Here is a 19072-nt window from a genome sequence, read left to right on the forward strand (position 1 = left end):
TGGGAACAGAAAGAACCTTACTTTCAGATGTGAGGGCCACTATTAATGCTGGTTTGAGAAGTGACAGGCTCCAGATCTGATGAATGGCCAAAGCCAGGGGAAAAACCCCAAGTGGTGCATAAAGTTGATTTTCCAGCAGAAGCATTTGTTTAAAATGCTAGATCTTTCCCAGATAAACCCCAAATACATCATTAGGAACAGAAATCAAGGATATTCCACATGCAGATCTGTTTCAGATGAGTTTTCACCAGGTCATGCCCCAGGTGTGAGTGCCAGAGGGGACCCAGAGCATCTCAAGGAGAGAGTGCTGGCACCTGCTTCAAGGATTGTTATTCAAACACATTTATCAGAATACTGGGAATTTAAGCCCTTGGGTCCAGAGTGGTGTAGGAGAGACACGATGTAAGTTCCCAGGATCCCTTAAAACCTCTGTTTACTTCAGTCCCTAGAAAGGCCATGCAGGATCAAAGGCAACTCCAGAGTGTATCACTGATGTTTGGGAGAGGGTTTAACAAAACCCTGGCCTGCAGCAGAGCTTCCAGGCCTGCCTTTATTCCAAAGGAGTTCCTTGTATCCAGCCCTTTTGTCAGGCCCAGTCAATGGGATCCTGTGGAGATCTTTCAGTGGCTGTGTTTTCCCAGCAAGACTGAGCAAGATTCCAAGAAATACTTCTTTCTGGCCTTGTGCAATTTGACATGGACAGTCTGCTGTTATTCAGTTGAATATTCTAAAACTTCCTGATGCAACTGCTGTTAAACAAGAGCTGCTTCTCTCCTGTGTCTGCTCTGTGCTTCTGGTTGGGACTAACCCATGGCTACGATGGAGACAATTTAAGGATTGTTCCCCAACTTTTCCCTTCCTTGGTAACCCACCAGAGCCATCACATCTGAAGTTCTGGGGTCTGTTACTTCTGCAAGAACTGTATTTGTTTTCAAAACCAGGGAGGAGAGTCCAGAGTGCTGCTGCTGCTGCTCTCATTGACTTCTCATGCCAGTACATTATTGCTGGAGAAAATGTAGAAAAATCTCAACATCTATGAGATGCCAGCTCAAAAGATATTTACTGTGTAATCATTGCAAGCCTTCCAAGGGTTCGGTGCCTGCAACTCTCCACAGTTGTTAGGTGTTGCCTGCTTAGTTTTAAATAATAATTACAATGACTATACTGCCTCTGGCAGGTGCATCTTCCATGGACCCCTTGGATTTCCTCACTTCCCGAGGCTGATGGAGATCTGAGACCTCCTTATTCTTGTGCCCGAGGGCTGCAGGTGCCAGCAGGACCTGAGGGTGATTGACACCTCTCCAAACTATCCCTGATGCTCCCCAAGAGATTCCCTAAACTCTATAAAAGCTGTTGAAATCACAGTAACATCATTTTGAGACAACACATTTGACTTGTATAAAACCCAAATCAAATCTTACAATCTGCCAGTGCAGACCTCAGCCTGCTTTCAGACCCGTCTCTGCTGGTGCAGGGGGTCATTTCCTGAGCAATCACTTTGGAATCCACATTTAGGCTGCTTTAATCAAATTCTTTTTTCATTCCCCGTGGGTCTGTGACCACTTGGAAAGTGCTCTAAGGATAGATTTTAGCATCATATACAAAACCTAGCAAAAAACCACATAAATTTTAGTAGAGCAGCATGTGCAGTTACATTTTGCACTTATTTGCCAGCCTAGCATCAATAACAATGGAAAAAAGTTCCTTAAATTAAAAGCTTAAAACAGCCCAGAGAGGAAAATTTCTCCTGTGCCCTGGTGGGGATTAGACCTGCAACTCTGAAATCTGATAGAATGTGGTTTATTTTGATAAAATTAATTTCCTGAAAACTACAATGCCATGTTCAAAAACCTAATGAATTCTTCTCGTAGAATAGAACAGTTCAGTGGGAAGGGACTGACAGCCACCAACTAGGTAACCCTTCTAAATCAGTGTTTGCTTTTTAAATCATCTTTATTTGATATTCATGACGGAGTTCTCTAGAATTCATAGCACACAGCCTTCCCCAAGACATGCATTGATGTGAAGAGATCTTAAATGAGATTTTTTGAATAATCTAACCAGATAATTTCATCATGCTCCTTTATCATACAGACATTTCTCTAGAACTAAAATATTCAGGCTACAGCCTTTATTTTATAACTTTGGCTCTGACAAGGACAGTGTAACCTCTATAAAAATAGATTTCTGAAATAACAACCTTGAAAGTCAGATTCAAAATATTCCTAAGTCCCTGGCCAGGGTTGGACAGTAGAAAGTAATAAGATCTATTACACAAAGTTACTTTCTCATTTTGCCACGTAAACCAGCAGTTATTTTTCTTGTGGCATGAGCTGTTAGAATGATTGAAATAATCTGACAGTATAGTTTGAGTGGTTCTAGAGTATGTGTCAATAAAAGTCACTGCTGTGGGAGCAGTGGCACTGCTGAAAATCCAGCTCCTTGTATTCCTAAGCAGTGCTGGTGGGGGAAGTTTGGGAGGAATGAAGTTTGTGATGAGTTTGAGATGATTTGCTCCTGTCAAAGTGATTAATGCAGACTGTGCCCTGCAGTTCATAACTCCTTTTGTGTCATCTGCTTAAGCTTTGTGTTTTACAGCACAGCTCTCCTGGCTGGTTCTTCTCCATTTGTGGAGTCAGGTTATTCTTTTATCCTCAGAGGGATTTTAAAAGAAAGAGAGGATTTCCCATTAATACTTCATTCCTTTCTTCAATGAGGTAAAATATTTTATTTCTATCTCAGGACTACCTGGACTAGAATTAATAAAAATCTCTCGTTTCAGGGTTATAGAACACCATTTTCTCTCCCTGACAGTTCCAACAGGATGTGACAAACCAATTAGAGCTGCCTTTATGGGCAGAGAGAGGTGAGGTACTTGGATATGAATGATATCACACAGACTATGGAACAGAATCTTTAATATTGGATATATATGGACATACCAAGCAGTTTGGAGTGAAGTGAGCAAATGTGCCCAGAGAAATACCAGTGCATGTCTGTGCCAGCCAGCTGCAAACAGCACGAAGGCCAAGTGAATGAAAATATTAAAGCACATGTTCTATTCCAGATAAATACTGGGTATTATGAAAATGCTCTGCTTGCCCCCAGATCTCAGCCTGTGTTGAGAATCTCTGGGCCAGCACTCTGACAAATGATGTTTTTAAGTGATGTGGGGAAATATTTGCTGTGCCAGCATGTCAGAAACACTAAGCCTAGCTTTTCAGATGAAATTTTGCTGTAAGCACGAAGGGCTGAAAAGGCTCCTTGCAATATTGGTGTGGCTGTCTGTCACACAAAGGCTGACATCTCCCTTGAATGGCCTGTGCGGGTTCCCAGCCCAGCAGGGAGCTCCTGGGCTCTGAGTGGAGATGAAAGAAGTGATTGCAGAGCGGACAATAGGCATCCGCCAGGACATGGCCAGAAAGGGAAAGCCTGACCTAAAGGCAGGGACTTGGGCAGGGTTTTGTCACACCAGATTTGGGCTGGGCTCTTCAGACACCTAATCCTGTACCCTACTTATTACATCCAACAAGGAAAAGCTTGTGAGAGCTGTGCAGGAAATCTGCAAGAGGTTGCTAACGGGGAAGTTTGGGCTAAAGCTGAAATAAAGAGATTTTCCAAAATTGGAGCTAATATTTGTCACTGTAGCTCAGAAATGCTCCTTACCAGGAGAACAGCTAATCCATTTTAAACCCCGCTAATCTCCAGCTATCAATGATATTTGAGCATCTGAACGAGAGGGGGTTGTTATGAAAGAATTAAACAGCATCTCTAAGCTTGGAGGTCATCTTAGAGGTGATTGTAGGAGCAGTAACTGCTGTGAGTAATAGCTGCCGTCTCTGTGGTCATTAAAATCGCTTTTCAGAAGGGGAAACTGATGTGAAGGGACAACATCCAGAGCTGTGGTCTGGAGTGTGAGTCAGGGCTCATCTTAGAGCACAGCCCTGAGATTACAGGTGTGAGGTGAGCTTCATTCTCAGAGCTGTGACCTTGGACTCCTGCAGGTGAAGGAAGCCAAGACGATGTGAGAAACTCAGACTCTTATTTCATCATTCTATGTATATTAAAGGCTCAAAGACAATACCTAGAGATACATTTTCCCTGCTCTTCATGGATCTGGTGCATCCTTACTCCTCCCCTGGCCTTTCACTGCAGTATTTCAGTAATTGCCATGGTGACTCAGGTGGAGTCATCTTTCTATTTAATATCTGCTAAATTGTGGGGGTTTTTTATTTTTAATTGACAGTTTAGTTGTTTTTTAATCTGCATAACCTTTCCTCAAGCTCAACACTGTGCAGAAAGGTGCTCCAAGCTTGTGGGACCCACTGTGTGAGAATCATTTTGTTTTTTGTCTGCTTTGAACTTGCCTCTGCTTTCCTGAGCTGACTCACAGTTCCTGTGCTGAGAGACTGAACAATTCTTCCCTGTTCATCTTCTGGATGAAAATTTTACAGACTCATTTCACATCTGTTCAAAGCTATTTCTCTTCCACATCTGCAAGTGGCTAAAATAATTTCCATGCCTTTTTTTTTTTTTTTTTTTTTTCCCACTTGTTGCCTTTTCTAGGCCTCTTTTGTAAGGAGTAAAATGTGACCTCCTGACCAGTATACAAAGATGTTTACAGTTTAAACAGTAGAATTTTGTCACCATAAGGTGCCTTCTTTGTTAAAATACCTCATGCTGTGTCATGTTTGGTAAATATCAATGTTGTTGTAACAGCTTTTTTAATGCCACCTGGCCTTGTCTATTGCCTCTGCTGCAGCCAGTACCCCCAATGGCAACTGATGACAGCACCCAGTGTGTAGATGAGCCCAACTCCCATGGGGGGTAGCACCCAGGAGAAGTGGGATTAACATCTAAAGACCCCTAGAATCAGTGAGACAGGGCAGAAACCGGACTCCAAACTACATTGAGGAGCAAGGGAGAACGTTGCGCAGCTGACTGATGTTCTGCACCTCATTGCCATAGCTAAAACAACACTTGCTATCCATGACTACCCAAGATTTACAACGAGCCAGTGTCTTCCTAGGGACTCTCATGAGGATGGAAGCCCTAGCTCTGCCATGTGGCAAAGCTGAATGCCTCCTCTGGGTCATTCATTGTGAATAGCAGTGGTCAAGCTCCCCCACCTACAGCTGACCTCAATAAAGGCATTAGAAATGGACCTACTCTCCTTGCCTATTCTTTTCACTTTCACTTTAATGCGTTTCAGTGAAAGGATGATGAATTTCCTTGCTCTGATATAGATGTTCTGTGAACGTGCATAATTATTTTCTTTGTATTGTTCTCTGTTCCCTTTGTAACACATTTTAATATTTTATTTGCTTTCCTCCCTGCAGCTTAATAACTGCAGATACAGCCTTGGAGTTATAAAGCTCAAGGATATAACTCTTCAGTAGCTGTAATAAACTCTGAGTTCATTACTGTATCTGCTTCACTGGAGCTGAAAGCATTGTTTGGGGTTAATTTTGGTTTTTAGCCCCCAAAATGAATCTGATTTCATATATGTGGTTCCTGCCACCATCCCATCATTCAGTGTCCTAAGATCATTCTATGATTCTTCACAGCTGATCCTGGTTTTTTGTATCTGGACTAACTGAGCAATTTTAAAATTTTTATTTCCAGTAGTATTTCACCTAAAAGTCAAATGATAATCACAGGATTGTAGCTTTCCTTAGCATGTGATATAAAGCAGATTTCTCCAAACAAAACATTTTTCCAGACTACCAGCTGTGGTTGAAATTAGGATAAAGCAAAAGTTAGGTTTCCATCTCCCCCTCAGTGGATATTCTGATCTGAATCCAAGCTTTGTGGTTCAAATGCACTTTTAGTGGAGACACGAATCAAATGACTGAATTGGAACTTCACTGTTTTTACTTGCAGAGATGGGTTCAGACTCATGTCTGACCAATGGTCTCTTCTGCAGGGTTTAACAAGAGACAAACAAGCTGATGTATCCTGGGGTTTAACATCAGACCGGGTGCAGCTTTTAAGGGACAAATTAATCTTCTAAAATATAAAATCTAGAGTGATTTTACAATGCACCTCATTCACTAAGTATATTACCAGTGTGTGCAGATGAATTTGTTTACTCAAGGAGGGAGGGGAAGCCCTTTAAATTTAAGGATACACAATCTAAGCCACATAAGCTTTTTTACACCTGTTTTATAGCCCTCGCCCCAGACCTGGCACTTGATATATTATATTCTGGGCCAGATCACAGGTTTACAGTTTCACTTCCAAAGCAATGGAAAAAAGAAAGCATTTTTGTAAAGCTTGGCATGGCAGCATATGTCCCCAGGGTGCTGGGAGGACTCCTGTCACTGAAAAAGTTGCTTCATTCTAAGCTTGGCTAAAATGCAAACCAAAATCCAAAAGCATTGGTTTGCTTACCTTCACCAAAAATAATAAACCCCTGCAAGTGAACTCAGGTCTCTGCATGTTGAGTTGATGGATGGTTCATAAACCTGCCTTTAAAAACAACGCAGTGCCTGGTTTTCTTTATGTACTTCAGCAGCTCTCCCAGCTCACATTCATCTTGCTCATTGTGAGCTGTTTCAACACAGAACTCCATTAAAACTAGCCATTTCAATGTTATTTGGAGCCTTTCTGCAGGCTGCCTGAGGAGACTCAAGGACAAGGACACCCCTGGAGCACAGGTGACACGCACACCTGGCTGGTGCTGTTCTCCATGCAGGAGCCTCCCTGGCAGGATTAGGGCTGGAAGAGGTAGGGATTTCTGTGCCCCACGAACTGGAGGAACCCAGAGATGAGTGTTGTGGCCATCTGTGCTCTTCCTGCTGTGAATACTGTGTTCCCTTCCCTTGGTATGTTCCGCCACCCCCCAGCTCAGCTGCTTCGGCCCAAGTTGTAGCTCCTCGGTCGCCTGCCAATCCCTGTCCCAGCCCTGCCTCTTCACCCTGAAATGTTCCCTGTGCCTCCCCCCCGGGCTGTCAATCCTGCGTTATGCCTTTCCCCTTGAGTGCCAATCCACCCCGATTCCTGTCCCTTGTTCCAGCGGGTTCCCTGTCAATCCCCCCTTGTGCCGACCCCCGGCTTGGCCCTCCCCTTTGGAATTCCCCTAAACCACGACGCCCCAGTGGATTGTTTGTCTGCTTGTCAGTCTGTGTCCCCTCCCTGTGTTTCGCCATTTGTTAGAGCATTGTAAACCCCACCTTCTGCACCTCCCCTGGCTCTCCCTGATGTGCTGAGAAGTTGTAACCTCCCCCTACTCCTTCCCAATATAAGAGCCCTCACACAGCCTCGTTCCCTGTTTTCTGTCCTTGTGTCTGTCGGTGATTCTGGTGCTCTCTGGAGCCCACCCAAAGAGCCCCCTCCTCAATCCAGCCCTCCAGCCTTGGTGCTGGCAGCTCTAGCGTGTCGCAGAGCATCGGCTGTGAGGCGGATCTGGGCTCAGGCTGCTCCCGAGGTGTGTCCCTGTCCCGAGGTGTGTCCCTGTCCCGAGGTGTGTCCCTGTCCCGAGGTGTGTCCCTGTCCCGGCGTGGTGCCGTGGTGCTGAGCTAGCCTGCCTGCCTGCCGCTGCCCATCCGCGCTCGCCGCCTTTGGTGTGTGCAGCTGCAGCCCTCACCCACCCGCTTTGATCTGAGCTGCCGTCCCCGGGCAGAAAGAGGCTGGCGAGGGAGGAAAGGAAGCGATGCTTTGACAGCTCCTTTCTGACGGTAGAAGAGCAGAGCTGCTCCTTCTCCCCGCTCTGCTCTCCACAGCCTTTAGAGATGGGCGGAATTCAGCTCTGCCTTGCAGGCGCTGCCCAGAAAAACAGGAGGGCTCAGGGTGTTCTGTAGGCTCTGCCCGTGGGGTAATGACTCTGTTTCAGGGTTATTTGCTGTTTGCTTCCTGGATGTAATGACAGGTAAAGGTGGATTAATAGAATTAAAGGTTTGGTTGGAGAACATGAGGTAGTAAAGCATCAATTACTTGCTGGTGATTTCTGCTCTGTGAGTCATGCTCGCTCAGGGAGCAGCTCCATTTATTCAGCTGGTCCCTGGAAACCTGCCCCAGGAAAGCTCTCTCTGCTTAGAATGGGAAGGAATGAAGGCTGCCTTTCCAGCATGAATAATTTTCTGTTCTAAAATCAACACCACTTGATAGGTAATTTGGATTGTCAGCAAGGTGCACCCTAACTAGGAGAAAATACTTCTTGAATGCAAAATATTGCTGCTTGCCAGAAGCAGGGCCTTTCCTGGTAAGGCTGGAGAACTGCAATCTAAGCACAAATGACTTTTAGTACTTAAAGCAAGTGCCAAGGCTTATGGATTGACAGTTCCTCAATCTTACAAACAGTACAGGTCTGACCTCTAAGGGTCTCACATCTTTAATGATGGGGTTTTGATACGAAATCAAAGCTTGGATCATTGGTATCCTGCATAGTGTTTACCTCAAAAGCTTTATACTTACTTAATTTTCAAATTTCCTATTTTTAAGTGCATTTGAAACATTCTTTACAAACTGTAAATGACATTGAACAAAAAGCCCCAGAGGAAAGAGAGAAAAGCAGGCAGGGAACAGGGGGAGAGGGAAGAAGGCAGTAAAGTGCAAGGTTGACAGCACAGGAATAAACCTGGTGCATAATTCTGCTGTGGAGAGATTAATCACAGCTTTTCTGAGAGACCCCAACCCCTGGCTCTGCTGAAAGGTCTTTTGTTCAAAGTCCGTGCATTTACCCAGCAATATCCCAGCCAGGGCTCCAGAAGTGCAGACACAGTTTTACTGACAAAATAAACTGAGAACATTCTTATTCTTGGTTTTCTTACTCTTTTTTTTTCCCCGGCTGAAGGAATTGTTCCTGGGAAATGTGGGCAGCATTAGGAGTTAAACAGGACAATGTACATTCATTAATGGACACACAGACATTTCAGACTCTAAGGACCAGCTTGTCTCCCAACTATTGCTTATAACATTTGGAATATTTTTCTTTTTTTTTTTTTTTTTTTTGGTTTGGTTGATTTAGAAATCTGAGGAAAAAATACTTTGCAACGAAGAGAACTGCCTGCTCAACAAGAAACCAAAGTGAATGGTTTTAATTTTATTTCTTATTTGTATGTTTTTTAATTTTATTTCTTACTTGTATGTTAAAGTGTCCTTTGAAATTTAATTTATTAATGTCATTCAGATAGTGACGGTGGCTCGTGATAGCAGAGTGATGCTCCACGTGACAGATGTACTCTGGTTGGAAGTGCCACCCTTGCCTGTTTGCTGGCACAGAAATGGGGAGCGAAACCTCCTCTTCTGCGATTCTCATAAGCATTGGCTTTGCTCTGGTTGCTCCTATTTCTGCCTCGTGTAGTTTTGTGCCAAGCAGTGCCCTTCACACCTGCCAGCTCCAGGAGAGTGAAAATTCTGTACTCAGAGCTTGGCTTAAACCTGCCAAAGGCGCTTAGCTTGGCTTAAACCTGCCAAAGGCGCTTTAAAGTCGGCTGACCTCACCCTGTGCAGCCCCAGATACTCTGACGTTGTGTGAACTCACGCCAAGGACGTGTGATGGGGTCAAGTGCAGAGAGGAAAAGCAGAGCAGATGTGCAGGGAGTACCAGATTTTTCAGTGTTATGATTAATGGGACACCATAAAGCCTCCCTGAAACGTTCTGCTGTGAGCAGAGGCTCTGCACAAAACAAAGCACAGGGCCTGATTTTCATTCTGGAGATTTAGTGAAGGGTTTGGGGTCTTTCCACTGAAATCTGATCCACAGCACTTGACACCTCTGTTCCCAAAAGGGGTGATAGGTGCTGTGGTGGCAATTAGCACTCCAAGCTCAGGCAGCCTTCAGGGAAGGTTTTTCTCCTGGAACAAGGAGGGATTGCAACCCACAGTCAGTCCCAGCGTCTACACATTATTTTTCAAGTGGTTTTAGAATGATGCTGTGAAAGGCTGAAGTTGTTTGCTCCACAGAAGTGACTTCCTAATGCTCGGAGATTACATTGGGCATTTATTGCCCGGCCATTTCTTTTTTTCTAAAGTGTGTTCCTATGTGGAATGGTGCACAGAACACAGGCAGATCCTGGGATACAGATACCTGCAATAATGGTCTAGCTTCAGTCCATGCTTTATGTTTTCAGTCTCTGAGCTGAGCTTTAACTTTGTGATCCCTTAAGGCCACACATACCTATTCATTTTTTATCAGAATTTGCCAGATTTTCAGATGGGTATTATGAAAAGCTATGAAAACACATAAAAATTCTTTTTTCAGAGACCATGAATGGTCTCTGAGCTAGAGCCAGTCTCTTGATGCATTTTACAACTTTCAGGCTGCTAGACTTGAGCACACAGATCAGGTTTCACATCTGGAATTGGGAATTGGAGAGTGGTTTGGGTTGGAAGGGATGTTAATCTTCAGATCTTCAGGTGGTCTTAAAGATCCTCTGCCATAGGGGAGGTGGAACGAGGTATACCTGGGTATCTCTTTTCTCTAATGAAGGACTGAAGCGGATACACTGAGCACCTTCTCCTCCTCCCCACCTTGTCTCCCCCACAACCTCCATCAGTCTTTGAATTTCAGTCTGGGATTATGTCAGGACGCGAATCTGTAAGACCAGATCCATTTAACCTGAGTCTTACTTCTACAGCAGGACATCTTTTTCTAGCTTTTTTCCCCTGGCTTTTTCACTTTCCTTAGGATGTGACTGCTAAGTTTTCCTTAGGTTTTCTCAGGGGCTGCAGTTCTGAGTAGCTGAGGTTCAGATTCCCAAGGCAAATCCAGGGAAACATGCTGAGTACCACAAAGAGGGATACCCCCAGCCAGGCATGAGAGAGGCAAATATCAGTCTGGACTTTAATCATGCTGCTAAGCAGGCAGATGCGACACTGACAAAGTTGAAAGGACACCCAGGAGAAGGAAGGGAAGGGAACAGCACAGCAAACACAGGCAGTGATTCAGCAGGAGTGCCAAACAGAGCAAATATTTGCAGGGCTGCTGAGTAACTGCCTTGTGTCAGTGGAAGTGCAGGAGTTGCCTGTAGTGTATTTCCTCACATCAGTGACACTGATTAGCTCAGTCTCAGCCTCCTCAGAGTCCATGCAGTTTTAAATGCTGCTTGACAGGCTACCCCTGGGTGCCTCTGCTCCTGGCAGTGTCCTGAGGAGCACGAGGGTATTTACAGTGTGGCTGAGAGCTGGGTATGATCTGGGAACCTTGCCTGGTGTTGGTTCTTGCTGTAACCGCAAATCAGTGGCTCTGGACTGGGAGCTCTGCTTTCTGAGGATCACAGCCTCCCATGGGGACTCCAGCTTGTTTTTGAAAGGGGTAGATGAGCAAATTTTTTTCTTTAAAGTGATGTTTGTGTGTGAAATCAGTTTTTTTTTTTGGGAGGGAAGCATAAGGCAAGATAGGTAATCTGTTGATCACCTACAAAGCTTGTGCTGTAAGAGAGTCTGCTACTGGGAGGACTGTGGAGAGTCAGGGCAGGCAGATGGAGGAGGGATATGCACAGCTATCACCAAGCTGCTGCCTGAATTTCCAGGCATTCATTCAGGGAAGAAAAGCTGCAGAAACACTGGCTGCCACATCCCATCCCCTTGGCAAAAACGAATCCCTCTGGTGTAGGAGGGGTTAGCATGATCGAAACCATGCACAGAAGGGCGGAGAAGGCAGCTGGGAAAGGCAGCTGCTGGCTGGGTATGGGGTGACAGAATGGGCACTGCCTTGGGGCTCTGGTTTTGGGCACTTCCACCCCTCAATCCCCAGGAAGGGATGAGCCAGGAGGGGACAGATGGGGTGTCCCTGTGTGTGGCACTGTCACTGTGCTGCCACCGATTCACTCCCTCACAGCAAACACAGCCAGGCAGACAAAAGGAGGATTTAGGGACAAGCCAGGGAAAGCCTCCCAAGAATAACCATTGTAAATAAAAGAGCCCAGCATGGGAAAAGGCAGGGAAGTGGCTACACTTCCAGTGTCACAGCACACTGGGGATAAATGAACTTGCAATTATGTGACTGGATTTGAAGTCAAGGTTTTGCTCTCATTATTATTATTATTATTATTATTATTATTATTATTATTATTATTATTAGCTTTGAAAGACTCTTGCATTTGAAATAAAAGCAGCCCTTCCACAGAAAGAGATGCTATACATTTTCTACACTGCTAAATTAATCTATTTAAATTGCTCTGTACGGTTCTTTCTATCATAAATAACAATACCTTCCATTATCCCTTCTTGTGAAATCAAAATGCTCCTTCAAAGGGTTCCCAATGAGAGTAACCTAATTTCCTTACTTAGCTTATGAGTCTTCTATGACTAGAGACCCACAAGTAGTCTACGCTTCATATGATAGAATATATTCACCTGCTGCAGCTAACTTCTTCCAAAACTTGTGGTTTTTGGCAGACTTCTCTGTAATACAAAACTCCTTACACCCTTTAGCAGAAAACAATATCAGCTCCAGGCAAAGTTAGAAAATAAAATGAGATGACATCAGTTCATCCAGAAGAATCTGAGTGTTTTTACAGATGAGGCTCTGCAAATTTAACATTTCATTTCACTCTCTGAGCTCAGTTCCCTGAGTGCCATCAGTCCCTGCTCCTGTCCAAGGATATCTTTACCACCTGCAGATCTGTCTAGCACATGCCACACCTACAGCCTCCTCTCAAATTTTGTGCCACCTGAAACAAATTGCCAAGATGTCCCTCACCTCACAACAACAGGGAGCTGGTATTGATGACAGTAATCAAGCAAAAATTGTCCAGATTTTCTTTATTGTCTAATCTTTAAAGTAGAAGAACATTTCTAGGGTGCCTAAATAGAAACCATTATCAACCTGACAGGAAATAATCTACTACAGACACCTTCTACTGTGTATTAGTGTTTCCTTTCTAGGGCTTTTGTTTCCTCACTTAATGGAGCTGATTCTGTATCAGCTAGGAATATTTCCATATTTCTCTCCTGTTCTTGGATTTTTGATTTTGACCCATTTAGTCCATCTTGTATTTTGCAGACTGAATGATAACCTGAGAAATTACTGAAAAGATCAGGGCACTGTCTCCTGAAAGAAAAAAATGGAACTACTTCCAGTATAAGATGACCTAAAGCATAACATTTTAGACAAATTGACACTGATGATATAAATAAATTGAGAAAATTATGCTAGAGGCCTCAGTCTTCATATCTACAGGAGAATGGGAGGGGCTGAAACAAACCTCTCTGCATTCCATGCCAAAAGGATTCCTACTCATTAGCACATAGAAATGCTGATGGATAATTAAGTAATTTGGGAGACAGACCATGCATATGGGAAGAATTTTTGGTATTTTATGACCTCCTTCACTGACCTATGTAATTACTGTGCTGCTGACTGATGCAGCAACATAAACCCTCTGTGAACATCTCTGTTATGAAGTTGATTTCAATTCTAAATGACCTTTCTTTTTATTTGTTACATTGGGATCAAAAACATGGTTGTTAAATTGTTCTATCCCCTCCAGTGCTATTAAAGCGAAAAAGAATATGGAGAGAGAAAAAGAATATTACAAGTTATAAAGTGGTCAATTTCTAAGCTACCTCCAATGTAGTATAGAAAACAGAGCCAACTCGTATTTGGCAAGAATAATCCGTGTCAAACCAGTCCAATTTCCTTTTCTGACAGGGCAAATGGCTTAGTGGATAAAAGAAGCAGCAAATGTGAAATTTTTACTGTAGTAACAATGTGTATTTTTATAAACAATACTTAGAAATCATAGGGTTATATTAGAATACATGGGTGGTGTCACTTAGTGCTGGAGTAAAACTTAGCGGGGAAAAAAAAAAGGGAGTTTAGGGAATAGTGGTTAATGATTTGTCCTCTGGGAATAACTCCCTGGGCACTGCATAAAAATGGCACTTACCCGACTTCCTAAACTCTCCTGTAATCAGGCACTGGGAATTACACAGTTCTTCTATAATACCAATGGTAAGTATACAATTTCTTGTCATGTCTTTTTCCTTTGAAATGAATGGAACTTTCAGTAAGGAATTGATTGAAATTTTACCATTTAAGTGTCTGAACTGACTTACTGATGTGACAGGGATTAAACAATGAAAGCTGACAGTCCAGACAGAAACTTGACACGTTCATCACAGTAGATATTAGGATGGACACCTGAAGAAAAGAACTATGAACTATTTGGTCAACTAGGCAGGTTTAGGAAGCTAATGATGTGACAGGGACATTTCAAACCCTGGCAGGGGAAGCTGTGCACTCAGAAGTTCATGTTTAAGTCATACACTTTGTCAGGAATATGAATCTGCACTATTAAATCAGGAATAGGTGATTATAATGACACACTCCAATTTAGGACAAGGTTTAATCACTTGCAGGTCCTTAAACCCTTTCTTGACTAAATGGGAACTGTTGTTTCCTGCATTAGGGATTATAACTTATGGTCATGATTGGGATTCCAGAACTAAATGATAGCAGGTAGGTATCAGAGGAAGGTCTAGAAGATGGATGCAGATGCTAAAAGAGCTTTTAAAATCCTAACCTAAAAGAAGAAATAATTTCCTTTATAAATAGGAAACTATAAAGAAGGAGCAGTGTGTAAAGCTCATAGATTGGACTCATTCTTGAATATGATCCTCTCTGGAAGAAACTTGACTTTAGGTGGAGGAAACCTGTGGCTAACCAAGCCAGTTAAGGTGAATTATCAGGAGACATATCTGCAATTGTCAGTGCTTTCTGCAGAACACCCAAGTTCCCCCCCATTCCTCTCCACCACCACCTTGTAGCATTAGTTCTTGCCAAATCCAGACCTGCTCACAAACTCTGTGTGGCACCTGGCAGAGGAGGAAACTGCTCACTGGAGTGGTGACTGAAACAGCTGCCTGAGCACCAGTGCGAGCAAGCAGAGGGAGTGGGACCAACTGGGACAGCCAGGGCTGTGTGGGGCAGAGCTGCTGCTGAACCCTTTTCCCACCTTACCACACAGCTCTGCACTACTCATTCACCATTTTCTGCCAGTTTGGGCACCTCTGTGACGCTCTGGGAACATGAGGGGTGATGGGATGCCATGTGTTATGGAGTATGCCCACAGGCGTGCAAGTCACCATTATCATCATTATGCATCTCTAAATTAAACTCTTGACACCAAGAGCTCTGTGACATGGATGGGGAGGTGCTTTATGGCCAACAGAGAATATCAAAGGGTGGAAGCTGGCCTGGGCCTCGGCTAAATGTGCCACAGGGCTAAAAAAGGGGTGTAGTTCCCAAATGGTCAGTCCAGCACCATTCCTGAGCTTGACACTCACTTGAGATTAGCATGCAATTTAAACCTAAGTATTACAAATGAAGGTAATCTTACAAGGAACATATAATTTACATTTCTAAACTCACACTCTTTGTTTTGATGTAACCCATAAAGTTCCTGCTCTGCAAGGCCAGTGGACACTGCTTATTGCCTTTAACCTGTTTCAAGGTATCTTTTTTATCCTTCATCGTACTTCGGAAAAGCAATTCCACAGGACAAGAACTCATCTTAAATCTTTGGTGCTTATGCCTAGGAGAACGTGACAGACCAGACAAGTTTTGTGATCCCTTTTAGCACCAGGAATTGTATCATTCATCCAGAGACCCCTGACACTCATCTTGAATCTCGTATTACGTGCCCTCGCAGAGTTTTTTTAAATCCTACAGATGTTTAAATAAATGCTTTTATTTTCTTTGGCCTTCTGCAGCCATGCAAGTATTAACATACACAATACTTAGACACTGGGTAAAATGGTTATTTTTAGAATTTCCTCACTTCATAAAACAGTACAATAGCTATGATGCCACAAATAACTCACTATGAATTCTTCTTATAAGCAAACAGAGGAAGTGTGAGTTTAGGAAGAGGCAAGGACTTCAGAAGATGCAATTTATTAAAAGACCAGATTTAGTAGTGTAAGTAAAAATGTATCTATTAATAATGGTTTTGCTTTGGGTCAGTGAAAATAGAAAGTAGATTTTATTCCACAGGTCATTCTAAAACCTGTGCAGAAATGCCTAACACTCAATAACCATCAGTGAGTCCAAGTTTTGTCTGCGATAAAAAGCAACAAAAGCAGTGGACTGTTAAATTTGTGACCAATTTTCTGACTTCTGGAAAGATTTGTTTATGTTATTATAAAAGTGAGGTTTAGTTGGGAAATGTTTTTTTTTTAAGCTTCCCACTATATTATTTTGTGGATTTAGGAATGTTTCAGCTTCTCTCCTTTATTACCTGTCAGTGAAGAAGCAATGAAGTCACAGCAAGTTTAAAACCACTGGCCAGAATTTTTCCTTGTGTACTTTTCCCCAGTTCCTAAGACATCCTGAAGTGCTTTTTTATGAAATGGAGTGTCAGCCATCTGATTACAGCTGGCTTGGGATGGGACCTAACGACCAGGAAATGCAGTGAAAAAAATGAGAGCATTGGAAATGGTTTCTGAAGGACCATCAGGAATTTGGCTTGGGGCTTTCTTGAAGCATTAGCACGTTGAGTTCTGTTGTTGTGTGTCTGAGGAGTAATTTCAGCACTCTGTAAATTAGCACCCTTACTTTGGTCTGGAAGGCTCCCAGATCTCCTACAGACCCCTACCAAGAAAATGGATAAGCAGCTTCTAATTTCCCTCTGGCTAGATTTCACAAGGTGTTTTGGAGACATTTAATAAGCCACAACCAGTGATTCTCAAACTCACTTGTGTCCCAACACCTGGATTTTATAGGCGCTTTTTGACAGACTCCAACCTACCTGTAGTGCTGCAGTTGTGATTCCAGCTGCTGAATGTGTATCTGCAGATGTGGCACCTCATTAGCTCTCACTTCCAGCTCCTTCACTTTGCCAAGACTGTTCAGGACAGCGTGTCTGGCCTCTTCCACCTTCCTCCTCATCTCTGCCTGCTCTCTCTTCAGGTTACGGTTGCAATCTTCCAGGCTGACCAGAGCTTCCTGAGAGCTCTTCAGCTCCTTCTCCAGCTCCTGATTGAACCTGATGGCTTCTTCAATCTGCCCATCCCTGGAGCTCCGGATGAGCTCCATTTCCTTCAGGACACTTTGGAGGCACTCAGTCTGGGAGTGGTTCTGTGTTAATGGTCTCTTACTCCCTATGAAGCAGGATCCTTCTTCTTTATGGCTGGCGTGGCTCTTCCGCAGTCCCACCTGTAGATACCAGGAGCACAAAGCAGAGGGAAATTGATGTTTTAATTAAGACTGAGAGTGGCTGGATTGTGCTTTGTTGTTTTTTTTTTAATCACATATAGTTGATCAGCAACTAAACCTACTTGACCTTCGCCAAATACACAAAGAAACAATCTCTGGAAAGTAGCTGTTAATACCTAGCTCTAAGTTTAATTTTCAAACTACTCACTATTATATTATTGCACGACTTTCTGTATAGCTTTAATGTCATTACTATGTCAGTACTCAGTCCTGTGCTGAAAAAGATACTTCCAATGAAGTTGTGTTCAGAAGAAGAGAGCAGGGAGCAGCTGGGGATGTTCCAGAGCTCTCCTCTTTGTCATTTTGATTCTTTCTGGGACCTCTGGCTGGTGACTTCCTGTTTGCTGCCGATTTCTTTTCCCTTTTTTACATGAAACTGGTAAAAGTGTCTTTGACCTGCCTTGCTGGACATTGTGAAGAGGAACAGTCATCTACTGCAGGTGGAAGTGTCACAGGTGGAGCAGAGTGCAGCAGACTTCTGTGAGTGCTGTGTTAGTCTCAAACCAGACCTGGTCAGGCGTGCCAGAGCAATTGGTCCATGCTGCCCTTCACTGCTCTGCCTGTTCCACACTTTTCGTGCCAGAGTAATTGAACTGCTGTTAAGTGTATATGTGTTTCACTCAAGCCAGTAGAGCAGAACCAGCAGAAACCAGCCCAGGAATTAATGGGCCTCTGCAGAGGAGCCCCAGACTGTTCATCAGCCTGCCCACAGAACTGGTTCCACCTCTGAACTCTTGTGATCACACTCTGAACAAAACATGCTTCTAATATTTCTGAGGCACTTATGACTGAGGCACTGCATGTGCTAGTGCAGCTAAGAATCCAGAAGTTCTTTCTTCAGGAAGAACCCTGCAGTGGAGCATAACCAGCATATGGTATCAGCACATCCCGACTGCAAGTGCAGCAGAAGCAGCAGCATTTTACACGTGGGTTTGTTAAGCTGAATTCCCCCACACTTTTGACAGTGCTCGTCACAAGTACATTTAATGGCACACCGGTGCCATACATTTCTCCTTAAAGCCTCTCTTGTAACTAAACTCTTCTAAAACGTTAATGCCCAGGATGAACGAGCAACTTTGGTCTGAGTCTGGAGGTGGTTATAAACACTGACTGTCCCAGGGCAGCAACTCGCCTGAAGCACTCGGGGCCATCCCAAGCCGCCCCGGACTCACCTGCAGCGCCAGGCACCGCGCATCGCTGCTCTGCAGGGCGGCCCGCATGTCCTCCACCAGCTCCCGCAGGCTGCCGTTCTCCTCCTCCAGCTTGGCGATGCGGTCCTCGGCCTGCTCCAGCGCCACGATCTCCTCGTAGCACTCTCGGGAGCAGGGCCCGGGCGGCCGCCGCTCGGCGCTGCCCGCGGCTCCGGGGTGGGCGCGGCGGCGGCGGCGGCGGGGGCTGCGCAGGCGGATCTGGGTCTCGATGTGCTCGCTCTCCCGGCCCAGCGGCAGCCGCGGCCCCGCGCGGGTGCTGAAGTGGCCGCAGAGCCGCGCGTGGAACTGGCGGAAGGTGAGCTCGGCCGAGAGCCCGTCCCATAGCCCCGCGCACTCCTCGGGCTCCGCCGCCTCCTCCAGCCCCAGCACCTGGCACAGCGTGCGGAAGTCCTCGCCGGGGATGCGGCCCGCCCCGGCGCAGTCCAGGTGGTGGAAGATCTCCTGCAGGTACTGGTCCAGACCGGTGGCCAGCACGACGATCTCGTTCTCCACGCCTCGGTCCAGCCCGTAGTGGTAGGCGAGGGCGCTGACCAGCCACTGCGTGCGCCGGGCCGGCCGCCCGTAGGGGTCCCAGCCCTCAGGCGGCTCCATCTCGCCCGGCCGGCCCGCGGTGCTGCCCGAGCATCCCGAGCGCCCGGCCGGCCCGCGGTGCTGCCCGAGCATCCCGAGCGCCAGGCCGGCCCAGCGCTCGGGCCCG

The 19072-nt window shown here is 44.9% G+C and overlaps 1 protein-coding gene across 3 annotated transcripts in view; it reads right to left on the reverse strand.

The window, feature by feature from the left end:
• The window catches only part of EFCC1 (EF-hand and coiled-coil domain containing 1), a 35667-nt gene extending 16595 nt beyond the window's left edge, over nt 1–19072 (reverse strand). For all 3 annotated transcript variants that reach the window (XM_058845063.1, XM_058845062.1, XM_058845061.1), the window contains exons 1-2: nt 18337–19072; nt 16698–17104 (exon numbers count right to left, since the gene is read on the reverse strand). In XM_058845063.1, coding sequence (XP_058701046.1) covers nt 16698–17104; nt 18337–19038 — 1109 coding nt within the window. In that variant the 5' untranslated portion in view covers nt 19039–19072. The remainder of the gene's footprint in view (nt 1–16697; nt 17105–18336) is intronic.

Source organism: Poecile atricapillus, chromosome 9, assembly GCF_030490865.1.
Source record: "Poecile atricapillus isolate bPoeAtr1 chromosome 9, bPoeAtr1.hap1, whole genome shotgun sequence".
Classification (NCBI taxonomy): domain Eukaryota; kingdom Metazoa; phylum Chordata; class Aves; order Passeriformes; family Paridae; genus Poecile; species Poecile atricapillus.